Below are 20,643 nucleotides of genomic sequence, written 5' to 3'. Positions count from 1 at the left end.
CATCTCATAACATGGAGGAATCTGGAAGGCATTATGCTGAGTGAAATTAGTCAGTTGCAAAAGGACAAATATTGTATGAGACCACTATTATATAAGAACTCAAGAAATAGTTTAAACACAGAAGAAAATATTCTTTGATGGTTATGAGGGTGGGGAGGGAGGGAGAGGGATATTTACTAATTAGATAGTAGAAAGAACTGTTTTATGTGAAAGGAAAGACGACACACAATATAGGAGACGTCAGCACAACTGGACTAAACCAAAAGCAAAGAAGTTTCCTGAATACAACTGAACAAAGGCCAGAGTAGGAGGGGCGGGGGTCTGGGGACCATGGTTTCAGGGGACATCTAGGTCAATTTGCATAATAAAATCTATTAAGAAAACATCTGCATCCCACTTCGGTTAGTGGCATCTGGGGTCTTAAACACTAGCAAGTGGCCATCTAAGATGCAACAATTGGTCTCAATCCACCTGGAGCAACGGAGAATGAAGAACACCAAAGACTCAAGGTAATTATGAGCCCAAGAGACAGAAAGAGCCACATAAACCAGAGACTCCATCAGCCTGAGACCAGAAGAACTAGATGGTGCCTGGCTATAACATATGACTGCCTGACAGGGAACACAACAGAGAATCCTTGAGGGAGCAGGAGAACAGCGGGATGCAGACCTCAAATTTTGCTAAAAAGACCAGACTCAGTGGTTTGACTGAGACTAGAGGAACCCCGGAGGTCATGGTCCCCAGACCTTCTGTTAGCCCAAGACTGGAACCATTCCCAAACCCAACTCTTCAGACAGGGATTAGATTGGACTATAAAACAAAAAATGATCCTAGTGATGAGTGAGTTTCTTGGCTCAAGTAGACACATGAGACTACGTGGGCAGTTTCTCTCTGGAGGCAAGATGAGAAGGCAAAGGGGGACAGGAGCCAGCTGAATTGACATGGGGAATGCAGGGTGGAGGGGAGGTATGTGCTGTCTCGTTAGGGGGAGAGCAACTAGGAATACATAGCAAGGTATATACAAGTTTTTGTATGACAGACTGACTTGATTTGTAAACTTTCACTTAAAGCACAATTTTAAAAAAAATGATCTTTTTAAAGTGCTGAAAAGTAAAGATGTCACATTGAGAACTGACCCAACCCATGATATTTTCAGTCACCTCATATGCATGTGAAAGCTAGACAATGAATAAAGAAAACAGAAGAGCTGATGCCTTTGAATTATGGTGTTGGCAAAGAATACTGACTATACAATGGACTGCCAGAAAAACAAACAAGTTTATCTTGGAAGAAGTACAGCCAGAGTGCTCCTTGGAAGCAAGGATGGCGAGACTTCATCTCACATACTTTGGGCATGTCATCAGGAGGGACCAGTCCCTGGAGAAGGACCTCATGCTTGGTAAGTACAGGGTCAGCGAAAAAGAGGAAGACCCTCAACCAGATGGACTGACACAGTGGCTGCAACAATGGGCTCAAGCATAACAACTATTGTGAGGATGGTGCAGGACCGGGCAGTGTTTCTTTCTATTGCACATAGAGCCTCCATGAATCAGAACCAACTAGACAGCACCTAACAACAGCAAGAACTCTTTCCAAGGCCATTCCATCACCAAATACTATCTGTTCCATCCCTCCCAATAGGTTTTAAACCTGTCTGCTTCTCTCCACCTTCCCTACAACCACCCAAGTCAAAGCCACCAGCATCTCTCCCTGGGCTATTGCAAGAGCTTCCTTTCTGGTTCCATGGTGTCCCTTCCTGCCCCTCCACCATACACCCTCCCCACAGCAGTTAGAGGGATCTACTTAATACAGATGACATCTGTGCCCTGCTCAAAACCTTTCAGTGGCTTCCCAGGAAATCCCATCTCCTTGCCATCGTCTCCTAGTCCTCCCGTCAATGACTTGGCCTTTGTCTAACTTTTAAACTTCATTTCCTACAATAGCTGCTGATTCCCCCACAGCCAGCACAGAGCCTGACACAGAGTAGACAATAATTAAGTTCTGAAGAAATTAAGGCAAGAACAAATGAATAAAAAGGCTTTGTAGAGGAAGCCGTATTTGAGGTGAGCCTTAACGTGGGGCAGGATTTCTCAGGCATCAAAGGCTGGGGTGTGTGGGGTGTTCTAGATATGGGCAACAGCACATGCAAGGATATGAGCTCCAGGCGCAGCATGGGAGACAGCATAAATAAGCTGGGAGGCAGGTCTGTACAAAGTAGCATTTCTCAAAGTTGAGTGTGCATCAGAATATCCTTGGAAAGCTTGTTAAAACACACACACAGAGATTGCTGGGACCCACCCCCAGGGAGGCTGACGCATAGACCTGAGGTAAAGTCTGAGAATTTGCATTTCTCACTAGTTCTCAGGTGACACTTACACTGCTGGTCCAGGGACCACACTTTGAGAACCACTGAGGAACAGAGGAAGATAGAACTGGGGAAGTAAACTGAGACTGCTTCATGACAAGCCGAGAGCAGTTTCATCTGGCGGAGCCCATGGCCACCCCTCCCGACCAGAACATGCCCCACGACCTACCTTAACCTCTGGCTACGCACTCCCCTGCTGCTCAACCCACGCTGCTCTGCCTGGGCAGAATTTTATGCCGTGAAGGTATTGCTTGTTTCCCTTTCCATCAAAATTTACTGGTCCCGAATCCCACTCCCTCAAGGCCAGCTAATCTCACATAGCAATTCACACTTACACTGCTCTGGCAAACAATGGGCCTTTTTTAAAGGAGACCTGCCTGAAGACTTGTAGCTGGTGTGGAATTGCAGGCTCTGTTGGGCTGGTAGGAGCAAGGGTTGGAGGAGAGGACCTCCCTGTGGCCTCCCATCAGGCCATGTGGCAAGCTGCCAGCTTGCTCACCCTTCAAGTTTTCCCTTGACAGGGTCTATTAAATTAGCTTATACTTTTTTTTTCCAAATAGAAAGGAGGGCAGGAGTGGTTCCAGGGTCGTGAGTAAGTATACTTGTCTTCATAGCATCAGCCCGTTGACTAATACATCTTATATTCAGTGTTTTTATTACCTTCTCCCTGGGAAAGAAAAGTTGATTGGTGAGGCAAAGTGAACTTGCATCCACTTCGACCATGAATTAAAGAAGATCAGACAACTAACTAATGAATATCTTCTCGAGGTTTTAAATACAAAAGATCTTTCTGCTCTGGGGCTTGATGGCAAAGTTCTCAGCAGCACGAGTCCTCTGGGCCCTCAAAGCTGGACCCACAGGTCTGCCTCCAACTCTTCTCAGCTTATGGGCTCTGAAATGAAAGCTCTAGATTTGGAGCAGGAGATGGTGTGGTGTGGGGTGGGGTGGGGTGGGGTGGGGTGGGATGGGGTGGGGTGGGGTGGGGTGGGGTGGGGTGGGGTGTGTGGTTTAGCAGCCTCATACCCAGTGCAGGAGACTTGTCTGTTATCTTCATGATGCAGTCCAAGTAAGAACCAGGAGTCCTGGGTGTTCCATGTTACAGGAAAAAGAACAAAATCCTCCACAACAGAGTCTCTCTCTTGAGTTCAATATGCCTTTTAGCTTCCAAAGCTGATTTCAAAAATATGCATGCTTTCAAGTCCTGTTGATCTGATTTGGCATTCTGGCTCTGCCATTTTCCAGCTGTGTGATTTTGGGCAATTAAGCTCTCTGAGCCTCAGCAGCAGCATCTGTAAAATGGGTGGGTTTTTACCAACTTTAAAGGCATTGAATGAGTCATGAATGTTAAGTATCTAGTTCAGTGTGTGTGGCGTAAGAAATGTATAGTGTTTTCCAATTTCCTTGGTGTAACTACTCTCGCCAGAGGTGATTTCAAGCTACCAACATGCTGTCACTGAATGCAAAATTTGGAAGGATGCACAACGGCTCACCATTGAGTAGTGTTTCTACCATACAGATAAAATAGACACAAATAACCTCTCAAGAACAGAGGGAATAGTCCAACATAGTAAAACAATTTGTTAGTGGCGAATTTTGAATATTTTTACCTTTGTTTCTAGTATAATTTATTTAATTTTAACTTTGCATGATTTATTCTTTAATGATGGCTATGTTTAACAACCAGGGCCCAAAACTCCTGAAAATTTAACAATCAGGTTTCGTGAGCCCATACAAGCCAGCGCAAGCCAGCTCCAGCACACAGCTGGGCACATCTGTAGGTGCTTAGTAAACATAGCTTCCTTTCCCTTTCCCTTCCTGTCCTCAGCCCTGGGGAAGATGTGAAGGTTTTCCCAGGTAGTGACAAGGCTGTTTCCTGCTCCACGGCAGCCTGCTGTCACTGCAAGCTTTCCTTTTGGCCTTCACCCGCTGGGCCACCATACCAGTCCTCAGCCAAGGCCCTAACCTTCACAATACCACCTGACTGGCCTTTTCTACAGCCAAGAGGCTAACGAACCACTAACACTGGAAAGGACATTGCTTCTGCTCAGCTGAGGGCTACTGGGAGAGAATAGCGATGGACTGTCTATGGCTACATGGTGGAGACTGTTGATTTATTTTAGGATCCCTGTCCATGGCCAGCAAGCTGTACTTTGGCAAGTCAGAGCATGCAATTAGCCTCTGCTTGAGGCTGGAATAAAAACCTGGTTGTTACTCCGTAACAGCTAAAACAGGAAGGTCTCCAGCTCTAGAGCTGCACGAGCCTCCTAGAAGGCACATTTAGAAAAATCTATTTGGAAACCCTGGTGGCATAGTGGTTAAGTGCTACGGCTGCTAACCAAGAGGTCAGCAGTTTGAATCTGCCAGGCACTCCTTGGAAGGTCTATGGGGCAGTTCTACTCAGTTCTGTAGGGCAGCTATGAGTTGGAATGGACCCGACGGCAGTGGGTTTTGGTATCCACTACAATGGAGTTGCTGGGTGGCAAGGAGCTAAACTTTTAAAGAGTTTGGCTGCTAACCGAAAGGTTGGAGGTTTCAGTCCACCCAGGGGTGCCTTGGAAAAAAGAGTCACCATGGGTCAGAGTCAACCTGACAGCAACTGGTTTTGGTATCCTCTACCATATTTAGAGTCAGATAGTTCTGGAAAAGCAGAGAGATGGCTGAAAATGCAATCACTGTAAGTCCGTGACCAGGAATGCTAAAAGCCACTAAGTAAAGCCAGTGGGGTGTCATTTAAGGAGCCAGGTGCTCTTCCCTAGAGAGCTGAAATCTCACCCCCATGACAAGCTGTGAACACGTCTGCCTTTGAATCATCTTTTTGCTCCAAAAACCCAACCCTAAAACCTCTTAGAAGACATCATATTTTGTGCTAATTTATTGTTTGCTAATCTGCTCCCCCTTCTTTAAGAGAGACATATTTTTAATTCTAAAAATATTTGCTATAAGAAAGGTGCTGCAACAACTCTTCAGACAGAGATTATAATGGACTATAAAACTTTTATGATACTCGTAAAGAGTGTGCTTCTTAGTTCAAGCAAACACATGAGATAAATGAGCAGCTCCTGTCTGGAGGCAGGATGAGAAAGCAGAAAGAGATAGGAGCTGGGTGAATGGACACAAGAAACGCAGGGTGGAAGGGGAGAGTGTGCTGTCATATGATACAGATAACAACTAGGGTCACATAACAATACGTGTATAAATTTTTGTATGAGAAATTAACTTGAGCTGTAAACTTTCACCTAAAGCACAATTAAAAAAAAAAGAAAGAAAGGTACTCCAAGTTACCCAGAGCCTTAGAACTGTGCCCAGTGTGAGTCAGGGTGGTAAGTGACAGAAGATATCCCCGGTGACCTTGTCTTCTTTGGTGTGTGTGATCATTCTAGGTGGGTGAGGCTGTCTTGGAAAATGCCCGGCTCATGCTGCTGACAGAGAATATCCAGGCGGGGGCGGAAGACTTTAAAGAGAGGTAACACTCTACTGGGTGGTGTAAATGGCTACGACACATTCGGCTGTTACCTGAAAGGTTGGCAGTTCGAGTCCACCTAGAGGAGCCTCAGAAGAAAGCCCTGGCTCTCTAATTCCAAAAAATCAGCCATTGAAAACCCTATGAGGTACAGCTCTGCTCTGACACACATGGGGTCACCATGAGTCAAAACTGACTCCATAGCAATGGTTTTTTGTTGGCGAACTTTAATGCTTTACTGCAAAGAGGACAGCCCCTCCATACTCCTGGATTCCTGGGATAATGCTGTTCTGGAGCATGCCTCATTTACCCCCTACCTCAGAGAGGCTGGGGTGAGATTACAAAGGTCCTGGAGGATTCAGAGCCGAGATTGCCTAGCTCAACCTCTTTTTGTATACACAAATGAGGTCCCAAGGGCTTTGTTTAGAGCAGAGGTTCTCAAACTCTAGTATGCTTCAGAATCACCTGGCGGGGGGCGTGGCGGGGGGGGGGACTTACAGAAAACACAGATTGCCAGCCCCAGTTTCTGTTTCAGCAGATCTGGGGTGGGGCCCAAGAATGTGCATTTATAACAAGTTCCTGGTGATGCCTATTCTGCTGGTCCTGGTACCACACTTTGAGAACCACAGGTTTAGAGCAGTGATTCTCAGCCATGACTGCACATTGGAATTACGCGGGGCACTTAAAATGTCAGCGCACAAGCCCCACAGACTAATTAAGTCAGGGTCTTTGGGGGTGGGGCACAGACCTCAGTCTTTTTAAAAGCTTACCAGGTGGTCTCAATGCGCATCCAGGCCTGGAAACCACTTCTTTGAAGTCTAATACAGTGTTCCCTAGAGTGTGGTGTGTATACTGCTGATGCAGATCACTTTAATCCATAAGGATAAGCATTTTATTTTTAATAGTTATGTATATAGTTACCTTCTGTTTATAACCCATGAGACTGTTTTCACACTTACAATAGCATCACTTAGAGTAACGAGTTTATATAAACAGCTTCTAAAATTTATTTATTTAAAAAATACTTTTTAAGTATGTATAAATTTATTGGGAAATGTTAAGTAAATGATGGCCCTGCAGATAAGCATTTAGAGCAAAATCATAAACGCGAGTGAAGTTTGGAAAACACTGGCCTAATGGAGAAGCAAAATGAAGAAGACACTTTTATGGATGAACACAGTAATTCTGAGATTATCTTGTGGGGAAGGGCCTCCTGGAAATTAAGCAAATGGATGGGTGATTGGCATTGTTATTCGAAGGACTGTTTCCCTAAATTGATCAGGACAAAAGAAGAAAGGCATTTAATTGGAGGCCTTTGGGAAAGACTGACCCCACAATCTTTGATAAGAAAGGTATTGTGGTGAGAAGGAGAATCTCTACCACCCCATCACACCTTTCATCATTTCCTTTCTCCACCTGCTAACTAGACCTCCACTAGAGGCCACTCTTGGACCAAGGTGACTCTCAGGCAGCCAGGGCTTCTGTGCTAGCCAAGGTCACAGGAACACAAAGAAGTGAGACATCCCCCTGGCCACTGATAATTTACTATACTATTAAAAGATAGAAGCCAATTTCTGGCCAATATGGTGCCATAGACAGAAGCACCACACCATCCCTCCACAGCACAGACCCGAAAAACTAAGCAAAACAGAGACAAACATCAGTCCTGGAACCTGAAGTGTCAAATGAAGTGATAAAGAACTCAGCCAAGCACCAAATGAAATAAGAAACTGACAGAGAACAGAGAGAAAGAAGAGATACGTGTGGAGGTTCCCTATCAACTGACACAGCACGGATTTGCCATCTTGGACTCCTGTAGGAGATCGGCAGACAGGAGGCATGGAAAAGCAGCTTCACAGAGCTCCCAGCAGGAGACAGAGCACCTGGTACCCAGAGATACACGCTTTCCCACCCCCCATCCTCTCCCTGCTGATCTACGTCTGTGTTTTCTGGCTGGCAGCAGTGGCTTGGCTGGCCAGGAAGTGCAGTGTCTGTGCTGCATGGATTCACCCCACCCACATTGGAGATCGGTGGAAAGGGAGTACGGGAAAGTAGCTTCACAAAGTTCCCAGTAGGAGACAGACCACCCAGTAACCAACGATATACGCTTTCCCAACCCCTGCCTGTCTTTCCTCCCCCCCCCCCACCTTCTCTGCTTCCCTCCAGCCACAGTCTCCTGGCTCAGAGGCAACTGCTTTGGCTCTGGACTGCTTGGATTCACCCTGCCCACACTGGCTGGCTCCCTGAGTGCCATTTTTCTGTTGGTGATGTTGCTTTTTTCTGTTTCTTTTGGTTACTTCCATACCTTCCACCACCTTCCTCTCCTTTCTCTCAAACAACTGGCTCTGTGTGCCATCTTTGCTTCCTCTTGAAAGGCTGTGAAGTGCCGCTCAACTGGAGAACCACTTCCCCGACCCACAACACCACGCTGGTGGGATTCTGGGGCTTTTTTTTTTTCTTTCTTTGTTTTGTTCTGTTTATTTGTTTGTTTTCTTTTTCTTTTCATGGTTTGGGAGCCCCTACTAGCCAGGCTGCACTGCACAACTTAGGAGCCACTCCCTCAATCTGCACATCCACATAGGTGGGATCCCTGGGGGCATTTCTTTTCTCTTTTCCCTTTTTTCCCTTTCCCGCTTTCCTCATTTCTTGGTTCTCATCTCTCTGCACTTATCCTTTTTCCTGTCTCTTGAATACCTGGCACTCTGTGACATTTATGCCCCCTCTACCCAGTCTATACTCCTCAGCCTGGGTGCCACTCCTTGGTCTTTGCAGCCACACTGGTGGGACCCCTTGGGGCTTTTCTTTCCTTCCAAATTTTCATCTAGTTTTTTTGTTTTTTCTTCTTTTCTTCCCTTTTGTTTTCTCCATTTCTCAGTTTCTCATCTATCCACTCCAATGGCAAGCTCCCTTAGCACTCTTTTTTTTTTATGGCTCCCCTTTCTCTCTCCTCTCTCTTCTCTTTCCCATACTCATATTAGCTCCACACATCACAACCTCCCCCTCCTTCTTGCCTGCTTGTGCCATGCACTGAACTGCATGCCCCTGAGCAGCACAGGCATGGCCTACTGGAACCTGCCCAGCACTGATTCCCAGCCCACCCTGTAGGCCCTCATATGTGCCACGAACAACCCACCCCAGCACCTCGCTTTCAGCTGGACCTGCCCTGCTGCACCAAAGCTGACTGACTGGCCCTGCCCATTGGACGAGGAGGTGAAAAGAATTATGACCACAGACGAGTAAACAACAAAGGATGCACAGTCTACCAGCTTGGACATAACCAAATAAAACAAAAAAGAAGGAAGAAACAAACAGGTCTACAATCAACAAACAAAGAAAATAACTACTGAATGTCCTGAAGACAGCAGACAATATCAAAACATATTTTTAAAAATAGGACAGAATGGTTCCAGCAGGCATCCAAAATAAAACACCAGATGACTTTCCAGTAGAAGAAGAGGAACTAGAACTACCTGATAGAGAATTCAAATTTCTAATATTCAGACCTATCCAAGAGTTGAAGCAAAATGCAGACAAAAATGTGGAAAAAAATAGACAAATTCATGGAAAAGGCAGACAAATTCATGGAAAATACAGACAAAAAAAATGGAAGAATTCAGGAAAATAATACAGGAATAAAATGCCAAAAATAAATTCACAACTAAAAATCATACAAAAACAGTAATTATAATCCAAAAGATAAACAAGATTTCAGAAATGGACAGTGTCATAGAAGGGCTGAGGAACAGGCTTGAAATGATGGAAGACAAGATCAGCAAAACTGAAGACAAACACTTGGATACAACATGATTTGAGGAAAAATCAGAAAAAAGAACAAAGAAAAATGAAGAAACCCTGAAAATTATGTGGGATAAAATCAAAAGCAAAAATTTGCAAATGATTGGAGTTCCAGAATAAGGGGAGAAAATGGAAAACACAGAGAAGATCATGGAAGAACTGCTGACAGAAAATTTCCCATATATCTTGAATGATGAAAAGCTGACCGAACCCCATATAGGATAGACCCCAAAAGAAAATCACCAAGGCATATCATAATCACACTGGCTAAAACCAAAGAAAGAATCCCGAGAGCAACTTGAGAAAAAAAAAGTCACATACAAAGGGTAAACAATAGGACTAAGCTCTGATTATTCGTCAGAAACCACGCAGGCAAAAAGGTAATGGGATGACATATATAAAATCTTGAAAGAAAAAAATTGCTAACCATGAATACATTTCCTGCAAAACTTTCATTCAAATATGATGGTGAAATTAGGACATTTCCAGATAAACATAAATTAAGGGGATATGTAAAAACCTAACCAAACTTAGAAGAATTATTAAAGGGAGTCCTTTGGTCTGAGAACAAACATCAGGTCACAGCTTGAATCTAGGATGCAAGATTGTACCCACCAGATACCAACCTAGGAAATAAACTCTCAAGAACTATCCAAAACCAAAAGAATTACAACATGGAACCAGAGAGGTTATTCTGTAAATGACAACATCAGAACAATAAAAGAGGGAATAAATGGTGTAGGTATAGAACTTTTTAATGTAGAGGAAGGCAAAGCAATACCAATTAATAATAGACTGGTTCAAACCTAGGAAGATAAGGGTAAGTCTGAAGGTAAACACAAAGAGTTAACAAATCTACTCATCAAAATACAGACGAAAAACATAAAGTCTCAATAAAAACAAAATCTACAAAAACAAAAGAGATGAAAAAGAAACCCACGAGCAAAAAGAATTCAGCACAGGATAATAACAGGAATAAGGAAAAAGTCAGCACCATATAAAAAACACTACAAAATGACAGCAATAAACTCACACCTATCAATAATTACACTGAATGTAAATGGCCTAAATGCACCCATAAAGAGACACAGAGTGACAGAATGGACAAAAAAAAAAAAAATGGGATCCATCAATATGCTGTCTACAAGAGACACACCTTAGAAACAAAGATGTAAATATATTAAAAATTGAAGGATGGAAAAAAATATATCAAGCAAATAACTACCAAAAAACAGCAGGAGTGGCAATACTAATCTCAGATAAAATAAACTTTAAAACAAAACCTGCCACAAAAGACAAAGAAGGGCACTACATAATGATTAAAGGGACAATCCATCATGAAGACTTAACTGTAATAAATATCTACGCACCCAATGACAGGGCTCCAAAATACATAAAACAAACTCTAACAGCTCCACAATAGTAGTAGAAGACTTCAATATACCACTCTCAGTAAGGAGCAGAACATCTAGAAAGAAACTCAACAAAGATACAGAAGAGCTAAAGAGCACAATCAGCCAACATGACCTCATAGACATATATAGAATACTCCACCCAGCAGCTGCAAAGTACGCATTCTTTCTCCAGAATAGACCACATCTTAGGCTACAGACCAACCCTCAACAAAATCCAAAATATTGGGTATCTCCTCTGATTGAAATGCAATCAAAGTAGAAATTAACAACAGGAAGAGTAAGGAAAAAAAAATCAATTACATGGAAATTGAATCACACCATGCTTAAAAACCACTGGGTAATAGAAGAAATCAGAGATGGAATCAAAAAATTCTTAGAATCAAATGAGAGTAAAAACACATCATACCAAAACCTTTGGGACACAGCAAAGGCAGTCCTCAGAGGTCAATTTATAGCAACAGATGCACACATCAAAAAAAGAAGAAAGGGACAAAATCAAAACGTTAGCTACACAACTTGAACAAATAGAAAGAGAACAGAAAAAGGAGCCCACAGCCACCAGAATAAAGGAAATAATAAAGATTAGAGCAGAAATAAATGAAATAGAGAATAGAAAAATAATAGAACAAATTAACAAACCCGAAAGTCGGTTCTCTGAAAGGATCAACAAAATCGACAAACCACTGGCCAAACTGACAAAAGAAAAACAGGAGAGGATGCAAATAACCCAAATAAGAAATGAAATGGGGGACATTATAAAGGATCCAACTGAAATAAAAAGGATCATAACAGAGTATTACAAAAAACTATACTCCAACAAATTTGAAAACCTAGAAAAAATGGACAAATTTCTAGAGACACAGCACCTATCCAAACTAACAGAAAATGATGTTGAAAATCTGAGCAGACCCATAACAAGAGAAGAGATTGAAACAGTAATTAAAAAAAAAAAAAAAAAAAACCCTGGCCCAGACTGCTTCATTGGAGAATGCTACCAAACATTCAGAGAAGAGCTTATGCCAGAACATAGAAAAGGAAGTGATACTGCTGAATTCATTCTATGAAGCCAGCATAACCCTAATACCAAAACCAGGGAAAGATACCATAAAAAAAAGAAAATTACAGACCAATATCTCTCATGAATATAGATGAAAAAATTCTCAACAAAATTCTAGCCAATAGAATTCAGCTTCAGCATCATATCAAAAAAATAACATACCACGACCAAGTAAAATTCATACCAGGGGCCTTCGTTATCTAGTGCTCCTATAACAGAAATACCACAAGTGGATGGCTTTAACAAAGTGAAATTTATTTCCTCACAATCTAGTAGTTTACAAGTCCAAATTCAGGGTGTTGGCTCCAGAGAAGGCCTTTCTCTCTCTGTCAGCTCTGGAGGAAGGCCTTTGTCCTCAATCTTCCCCTGGTTGAGGAGCTTCTCAGGTGCAGGGACCCCGTGTCCAAAGGACACACTCTGCTCCTGATGCTGCTTTCTTGGTGGTATGAGGTCCTCAACTCTGCTTGCATCCTTTCCCTCTTATCTCTTGAGAGATAAAAGGTGATGCAGGCCACACCCCAGGGAAACTCCAATCCCAACCTAATCCTCTCAACATAAAGTTACAATCACAAAATGGAGGACAACCACAGAATACTGGGAATCATGACCTAACCAAGTTAATACACATATTTTGTGGGGACATGAATCGACTCAATGGCAACGAGTTTGGTTTTTTTGGTTTTGATTCAATCCATGACACCAGGTATGCAAGGATGGTTCAACATTAGAAAATCAATCAACATAATCCACCACATAAATAAAAGGGAAGAATCATGTGATCATCTCCATCAATGCACAAAAGGCATTCGACAAAGTCTAACACCCGTTCCTGATAAAAACTCTCAATAAAATAGGTAGAGAAGGGAAATTTCTCAACATAATAAAGGTCATCTATGAAAAACCAATGGCCAACATCATTCTTAATGGGGAGAGGCTGAAAACATTCCCCTGGAAAACAGGATCAAGACAAGGATGCCCTTTATCACCACTCCTATTTAACATTGTGCTGGAAGTTCTAGCTAGAGCAATAAGGCAAGAAAAAGAAATAAAGGCATCCAAATCAGTAATGAAGAAGTTAAACTGTCCCTATTTGCAGAAGATATGATCCTATATATAGAAAACCCAAAAAACTCCATGAGAAGACTACTGAACTGGTAGAAAGATTCAGCAGAGTAGCAGGATACAAGATAAGCAGCAGTTGGATTCCTAAACACCAATAAAGAGAATGATGAAAAGGAAATCAGGAAAACAATACCATTTATAATAGCCCCTAAAAAAATAAAACACTTAGGAACAAATCTAACCAGGAATATAGAAGACCTATACAAAGAAAACTGCAAAACACTACTGCAAGAAACCAAAACAGAGCTACATAAATGGAAAAACATACCATGCTCATGGATAGGTAGACTCACCATTGTGTAAATGACAATTCTACCCAAAGTGATTTACAAATACAATGCAATCCCAATGCAAATACCAACAACATTTGCTAAAGAAATGGAAAACCTTATGATTAACTTTATATGGAAAGGGAAGAAGCCCTGGATAAGTAAAGCACTATTGAAGAAGAAGAATAAAGTAGCAGGACCCACACTACCTGACCTCAGAACCTATTATATAGCTACAGTAGTCAAAACAGGTGGCTACTGGTACAATGACAGATACACGGACCAGTGGAACAGAATTGAGAACCCAGATGTAAATCCACCGCTTACGGTCACCTGATCTTCGACAAAGGACCAAAGTCCATCAAATGGGGAAAAAAAACAAATGGTGCTGGCAAAACTGAATGTCCATCTCCAAAAAAAATGAAACAGGACCCATACCTCACACCATATACAAAAACTGACTCAAAATGGATCAAAGACCTAAATATAAAGCCCAAAACCATGAAGTTCATAGAAGAAAAAAATAGGACCAATGCTAGAGGCCCTAATACACAGCATTAACAGGATACAGACCACAACCAATAATGCACGAACTCCAGAAGATACGCTAGATCACTGGGATCTTCTAAAAATGAAACAGTTATGCTCATCAAAAGACTTCACCAAAAGAATAAAAAGAGAACCTACAGAGTGGGAAAAAAATTTTGGCTATTACAAGTCTGACAAAGGTCTAATCTCTAAAATCTACAAGAAAACCCAACACCTCTACAACAAAAAGACAAATAATCCAATTAAAAAATGGGCAAAGAAAATGAACAGACACTTCACCAAAGAAGACATTCAAGCGCTCAGCAGACACATGAGGAAATGCCCTCCATCACCAGCCACTGAAGTGTGGTGCTATCCATTTAGAGAAATGCAAATTGAAACCACAGTGAGGTACCATCTCACCCTGGCATTACTGGCATGAATCAAAAAAACAGGAAATAACAAATGCTGAAGGGGCTGCAGGGAGATTGGAACTCTTACGCACTGCTGGTGGGAATGCAAAACGGTGCAACCATTTTGGGAAACACTATGGCGCTTCCTTAGAAAGCTAGAACTAGAAATACCATATGATCCTGCAATCTCACTTCTAGGAATCTATCTTAGAGAAATAAGAGTCATCGCATGAATAGACATATGCACACCCATGTTCATTGCAGCATTGTTCCCAATAGCAAAAAGATAGAAACAACCTAGATGCCCATCGACAGATAAATGGATAAACAAACTGTGGTACATACACACAATGGAGTATGATGCAATGATAAAGAATGATGAATCTGTGAAGCATCTCATAACATGGATGAATCTGGAGGCCATTATGCTGAGTGAAATAAGTCAATCACAAAAGGACAAATATTGTACAAGACCACTACTGTAAAAACACATGAAAAGTTTACACACAAAAAGAAGTAATCTTTGATGGTTATAAGGAGGTGAAGGATGGGGATGGAAAAACACTAAATAGACAATAGATAAATGGTAACTTTGGTGAAGGGTAAGACAGTACATAATACTGGGGAAGCCAGCACAACTTGTACAAAGCAAGGTCACGGAAGCTTCGTAGATACATCCAAACTCTCTGAGGGAATGAATTTCTCAGCTGAGGGCTGTGGGGACCATGATCTCAGGGAACATCTAGCTCAACTGGCATAACATAGTTTATAAAGAACGTGTTCTACAGTGGTGAGTAGCATCTGGGGCCTTAAAAGTCTGTGAGCGGCCACCTAGGATATTCCACTGGTCTAACCCCTTCGGGTCAAGGAAGAATGAAGAAAACTAAAGACACAAGGGAAAGATTAGTCCAAAGGACTGATGGACCACATCTACCACAGCCTCCAGCAGACTGAGTCCAGTACAACTAGATGGTGCCCAGCTACCACCACTGACTGCTCTGACACGGATCACAATAGAGTGTCCCAGACAGAGCTGGAGAAGAATGTAGAACAAAATTCTAATCCAAAAAGAAAGACCAAGACTTGATGGCCTGCCAGAGACTGGAGAAAACCTGGGAGTAAGGCCCCCAGATGCCCTTTCAGCTCAGTAATGAAGTCACTCCTGAGAGTCACCCTTCAGCCAAAGACTGGACAGGCCCATAAAACAAAACGAGACTAAAGCGGCACACCAGCCCAGGGACAAGGACTAGAAAGCAGGAGGGGACAGGAAAGCTAGTAATAGGGAATCCAAGATTGAGAAAGGAGTGTTGACATGTCGTGGGGTTGTTAACCAATGTCACAAAACGATATGTGTACTAACTGTTTGAGAAACTAGTTTGCTCTGTAAACCTTCATTTAAAGTATGATAAAATGAAAAAAGAAAATCCTATGGAGCACAGTTCTTCTTTGTAACACATGTGGTCACTATGTCACAATCAACTCAATAAATAAATAAATAAAATAAAGGTAGAAGCCAGTAGTCATGAAATCATTTGCACTAAATTTCAAGTAGAATTTGATTAAGTATAAAATTAAGGCAAGATCTTGTTATGGATTGAATTGTGTTTCTCAAATATTTTGTTGTAAATCCTAACCCCTATATCTGTGGGCTGGTGGTTAAAAGCTCGGCTGCTAACCGAAAGGTCAGCAGTTTGAATCCACCAGCCACTCCTTGGATACCCTATGGGGCAGTTCTACTCTGTCCAATAGGGCCACTATGAATCAGAATCAACTCAACGGCAATGGGTTTGGTTTTAGGGGTTTTATACCTGTGGATGTAACCCCATTTGGGAATAGGGTTGTCTGTGTTATGTTAATGAGGCTATATCAGTGTAGGGTATGTCTTAAACCAATCATGTTTGCAGTTCAAATCTACCATCCGCTCCTTGGAAACCCTATGGGGCAGTTCCATTCTATCCTATAGGGTCACTGTTAGTCGGAAACAACTCAGTGGCAATGGGTTCGTTTTGGTTTTGGTTTAGGCATTGAATGGGGGAAAGATAGATGCCTGAGGAGATCTCCAAGGACTGTTGAGAAGAATGCTAGAGAAGTTAAAACAAGAATTTTCCCCTAGAGCAGACAGAAAGAGCCTTCCCCTAGAGCCAGTGCCCTGAATTTGGACTTCTAGCCTCCTAAACTGTGAGAAAATAAATTTCTGTTTGTTAAAGTCACTCCCTTGTGGTACTTCCATTACAGCAGTGAAGAAACTAAGACAGACCTGAACTGAAATTTCTTTCACTCACTCATTCATGTTTTCCTTTATGCCTTTATTCAATCATACATACATTTGTGTGGTCATTCAACAGATCAGAATACAACACAGTGAAAGCAGGGTGTCTTAGTCATCTAGTGCTGCCATAACAGAAACACCACAAGTGGATGGCTTTAACAAAGTGAAATTCATTTTCTCACAGTCTAGTAGATTACAAGTCCAGACTCAGGGCATCACCTCCAGGGGAAGGCTTTCTCTCTGTCTTGGCTCTGGAGGAAGGTCTTTGTCCTCAATCTTCCCCTGGTTGAGGACCTTCTCAGGCACAGGGACCCCGTGTCCAAAGGATGCATTCTGCTTCTGGTGCTGCTTTCTTGGTGGTGTGAGGTCCCCCGTCTCTCTGCTTGCCTCTGTCTTTTGTATCTTAAGAGATTGCCTCAAGACACAATCCAATCCTGTAGGTTGAGTCCTGCCTCACTAACACAACTGCCACCCATCTTCTCTCATTAACATCATAGAGGCAGGGTTTACAACATATAAGAAAACCACACAATACTGGGGAATCATGGCCCAGCCCAAGTGATACACACATTTTTGGGGGGGCATAATTGAGTCCATGACACAGGGGCTTGGTCTCTTTTGTTCCCCATTGTATCACCACCACCTGTAACAGTGCCAGGCCCAAGATAGATGCTCAACAAATATTCGTTGAATGAATAAACGGATGCACTAATAATTTGAATGTCTGCTCGATGCCAGGCCCCTTGCTGGGTACTGTGAATAAAGTGAATAGGATGTTGTCCTGACCTCAAGTAGCTCACAGTTCATTGGCAAAGACGGATGAGTAAACAGACAATGGCATTACTGAGTGTACGTGCCATCGCTGAAATTAGTACAGGTGAGGTGGGGACATTTGACTAGGCCAGGTGATGCCTGGTTTGAGTGCTAAAGCCAAAGTAGGAGCTGACCAGGCAAGTAAAGGAAGGGTGACTTCCCAGGCGGAGAGGACAGCTTGTACAAAGGCAGGAAGACACGGAGCATAGTGGAATTTCAGTAGCTTGTTAAAACCACTACATATGGAGTAAATGAAGGAAGGTTACTGATAAGACTTGAAAACTAGGGAGAGATTAAATCCTGGAGGACCTTGTCAGTCGTACCAAAGAGCTTGGAAATTATCCTGGGAGCAGGGGAGACCCAGAAAAGGGATTTGAGCAGTGGGCCATCCTGACCAGACTTTAGCTTTACACCGGGCGAGAGGAGAGGCAGAGTGTATGAGTGGGAACATTGGGAGTGAGGATACTGGGCTGATGGAAGTGCAGGTTCTGTACCGGGGATCAGTGGCTGGAATGGTGTGGGGAAATCAGATTATTGAGGGACCAAAGGATGACATGTAAGGCTTCTGAGCAGAGGAGTGACTTATGGTTAAGAACAGTCACTCTGGGGACAGTATTGTAGGACTGGGAAGACAACAGGGAGGACACCATAGGTCAGGCATGAGGTAACAAAGGCCTGCCTGGGATGGTAGAAGTGGGCAGGCTTAAGGGACGAGTCAAAGAAATAACTGGCACAATTTGACAATTACCTGTATATTATACAGCCTGAAAAGGCAAGTTCCAGGTTCAAACCTGGGTTATTGAGAAGACTGTGGTTCTATTAACGGCAATAGAAAACTGTCTAAAGGTTCTTGGGGTTGGGGTAGATAATGAGTTTGGTTCTGAGTAAGCTGAGATGGAGCTGACGATGGTGGAACAACCAAAGTAGACATTATGGGAGGCCGTGGAAGATGTTGGGTGCGAGTGGCCTACTGAGCGAGACAGTCTGGGTGGCATGAGCACAGAAGAGCTAATTGAAGAATGAATAATAGGAAAAGGGAAAGAGTATATAGCAAGAGAAAGCTAAAAGTTTAACAGCAGCCTTGGGGACATCAAAGAGATACTCCAAACCCTTAGAGGGATCTCCACGTGGCATCCATGTTTTTCCACCCGTGACTGCTTGCTCCTATGCCTAATCTGCTCCTTTTATAGCTTGAAAGTGATTGATTTAAGACATACCCTACGCTAAACATGACCTTATTAACATAACAAAAGAAACCCTATTCCCAGGTTACATCCATGCGTATATGGGTTAGAATGCCAACACGTATTTTTGCGGGACACGATTCAGTCCATAACAGTAGGGTACCTAAGACCTTCTGTGATGTCGAAGGGAGCATATACTGGCAGGGACCAGGCTCCCTGGAGAGGTGAGCCAAACAGGACTGCAGAGGTGTGAAGGGGACTCTTCCAACTTGGGTCTACGGGGCCCAATCCTGGGTCATATGGGTGGTTTTTTGTTTCAGCTAGAGGGACAGAAGGAGCCCTGTGGTGCAGTGGTTAAGCTCTCGGCTGCTAACTGAAAGCCTGGCGGTTTGAACCCACCAGCCACTCTGTGGGAGAAAGATGTGGCACTCTGCTTCTGTAAAGACTTACAACCTTGGAAACCCTATGGGGCAGTTTTACTCTGTCGTGTAGTGTCATTAGGGGTCACACAGCAGTAGGTTTAGGTTTGTTACTTAGGGTTCAAATACCAGATACACCAAGAGAGGACAAGAAACTGGGTTTAAAGCAGTCCTTGTGAAAAATGCCCAGGGGTTCTAATGAAAGGAGGCTCCATATTAGTCAGCAGCAGATACAGCTGGTAACAGTCAAATGAGCAAACAAAGAGGACTCACAAAACAAGCCTTAGGGTCCATGATGAATAAGATTAGAAGGTTTTTAAACAAAGGAGCAGACAGTTCCAAGGGACTCTGAATTGATCAAGCAACATCTGGAGTTTTACATCCAGTTCTCTCTATCACATTCTAAAGAAGGACATAGACCAACTGGAGTATCTCTAATCATTCCACAAGCATATCTTAAGCCCGGAGCTGGGTACTAGGAACACAAAGATGGGAAGGTATAATCCCTGCCCTCAGTGAGAAGGGACACGGAAACCAAGTCATCTGAAGAATGGAGGAAGGAACTGGGCATGTTTAACCTGGGAAAGGAAAAGTTTGGAGAGGGGGAGAAAAGGGAGAGAGTAACATAGGGGCCATATTTGTAGGACTGCCAGAAAGGGGGCAAGATTAGACTGACTTTGGGTGTTCCAGACAGTAGAACTCAGACTCTTAGAAGAATGGAGACTAAAGTTTTTAAAAGGAAAAAATTTAAATAATTATAGCTGTTCAAAAATGGAACTGTGGCCTTGACAGGTAATGAGTTCCCCCTCATGGAGGTTTTCAAGCAGAAGCTACGTGATCACCTATCAGGAATGCCATGAAGGGATTGTCACTGGGTTAACATTTGAATAATTGAACTCTAAAGTTCTTTTTATTGTGGTGGTTGTTATACTTTAGATGAAGGTATACAGGGTTAACATTTGAATAATTGAACTCTAAAGTTCTTTTTATTGTGGTGGTTGTTATACTTTAGATGAAGGTATACAGAACAAACTACCTTCTCATTAAACAGTACACATATTGTTTTGTGCCATTTGTTACCAACCCCACGACATGTCAACACTCTCCCTTCTTGACCTTGGGTTCCCTATTTCCAGCTTTCCTCTACCCTCATGCCTTCTAGTCCTTGCCTCTGGGCTGGTGTTCCCCTTTAGTCTCGTTCTGTTCTATGGGCCCATCCAATCCCTGACTGAAGGGTGAACCTGAGGAGTGACTTCGTTACTGAGCTAAAAGGATTTCCAGGGGCTATATTCCTGGGGTTTCTCCAGTCCCTGTCAGGCCAATAAGCCTGATCTTTTTTTGTGAGTTAGAATTTTGTTCTACATTTTTCTCCAGCTCTATCTAGGACCCTCCACTGTGATCCCTGCCAGAGCAGTCAGTGGTGGTAGCCAGGCACCATCTAGTTGTACTGGACTCAGTCTGGTGGAGGCTGTGGTAGTTGTGGCCCATTTGTCCTTTGGACTAATCTTTCCCTTGTGTCTTTAGTTTTCTTCAT

The 20,643-nt window shown here is 42.9% G+C and overlaps 1 protein-coding gene across 1 annotated transcript in view; it reads left to right on the top strand.

Annotated features, from left to right (window-relative positions):
* BFSP2 (beaded filament structural protein 2) overlaps positions 1–20,643 on the top strand; it is an 85,870-nt gene that overhangs the window by 31,948 nt on the left and 33,279 nt on the right. The window contains exon 2 of the mRNA XM_064277303.1: positions 5,746–5,828. Coding sequence (XP_064133373.1) covers positions 5,746–5,828 — 83 coding nt within the window. The remainder of the gene's footprint in view (positions 1–5,745; positions 5,829–20,643) is intronic.

This window comes from Loxodonta africana, chromosome 26 (assembly GCF_030014295.1).
Source record: "Loxodonta africana isolate mLoxAfr1 chromosome 26, mLoxAfr1.hap2, whole genome shotgun sequence".
Classification (NCBI taxonomy): domain Eukaryota; kingdom Metazoa; phylum Chordata; class Mammalia; order Proboscidea; family Elephantidae; genus Loxodonta; species Loxodonta africana.
The sequence above is the reverse complement of the archived record's forward strand: the minus strand, read 5'-3'. Positions and strand labels throughout refer to the sequence as shown.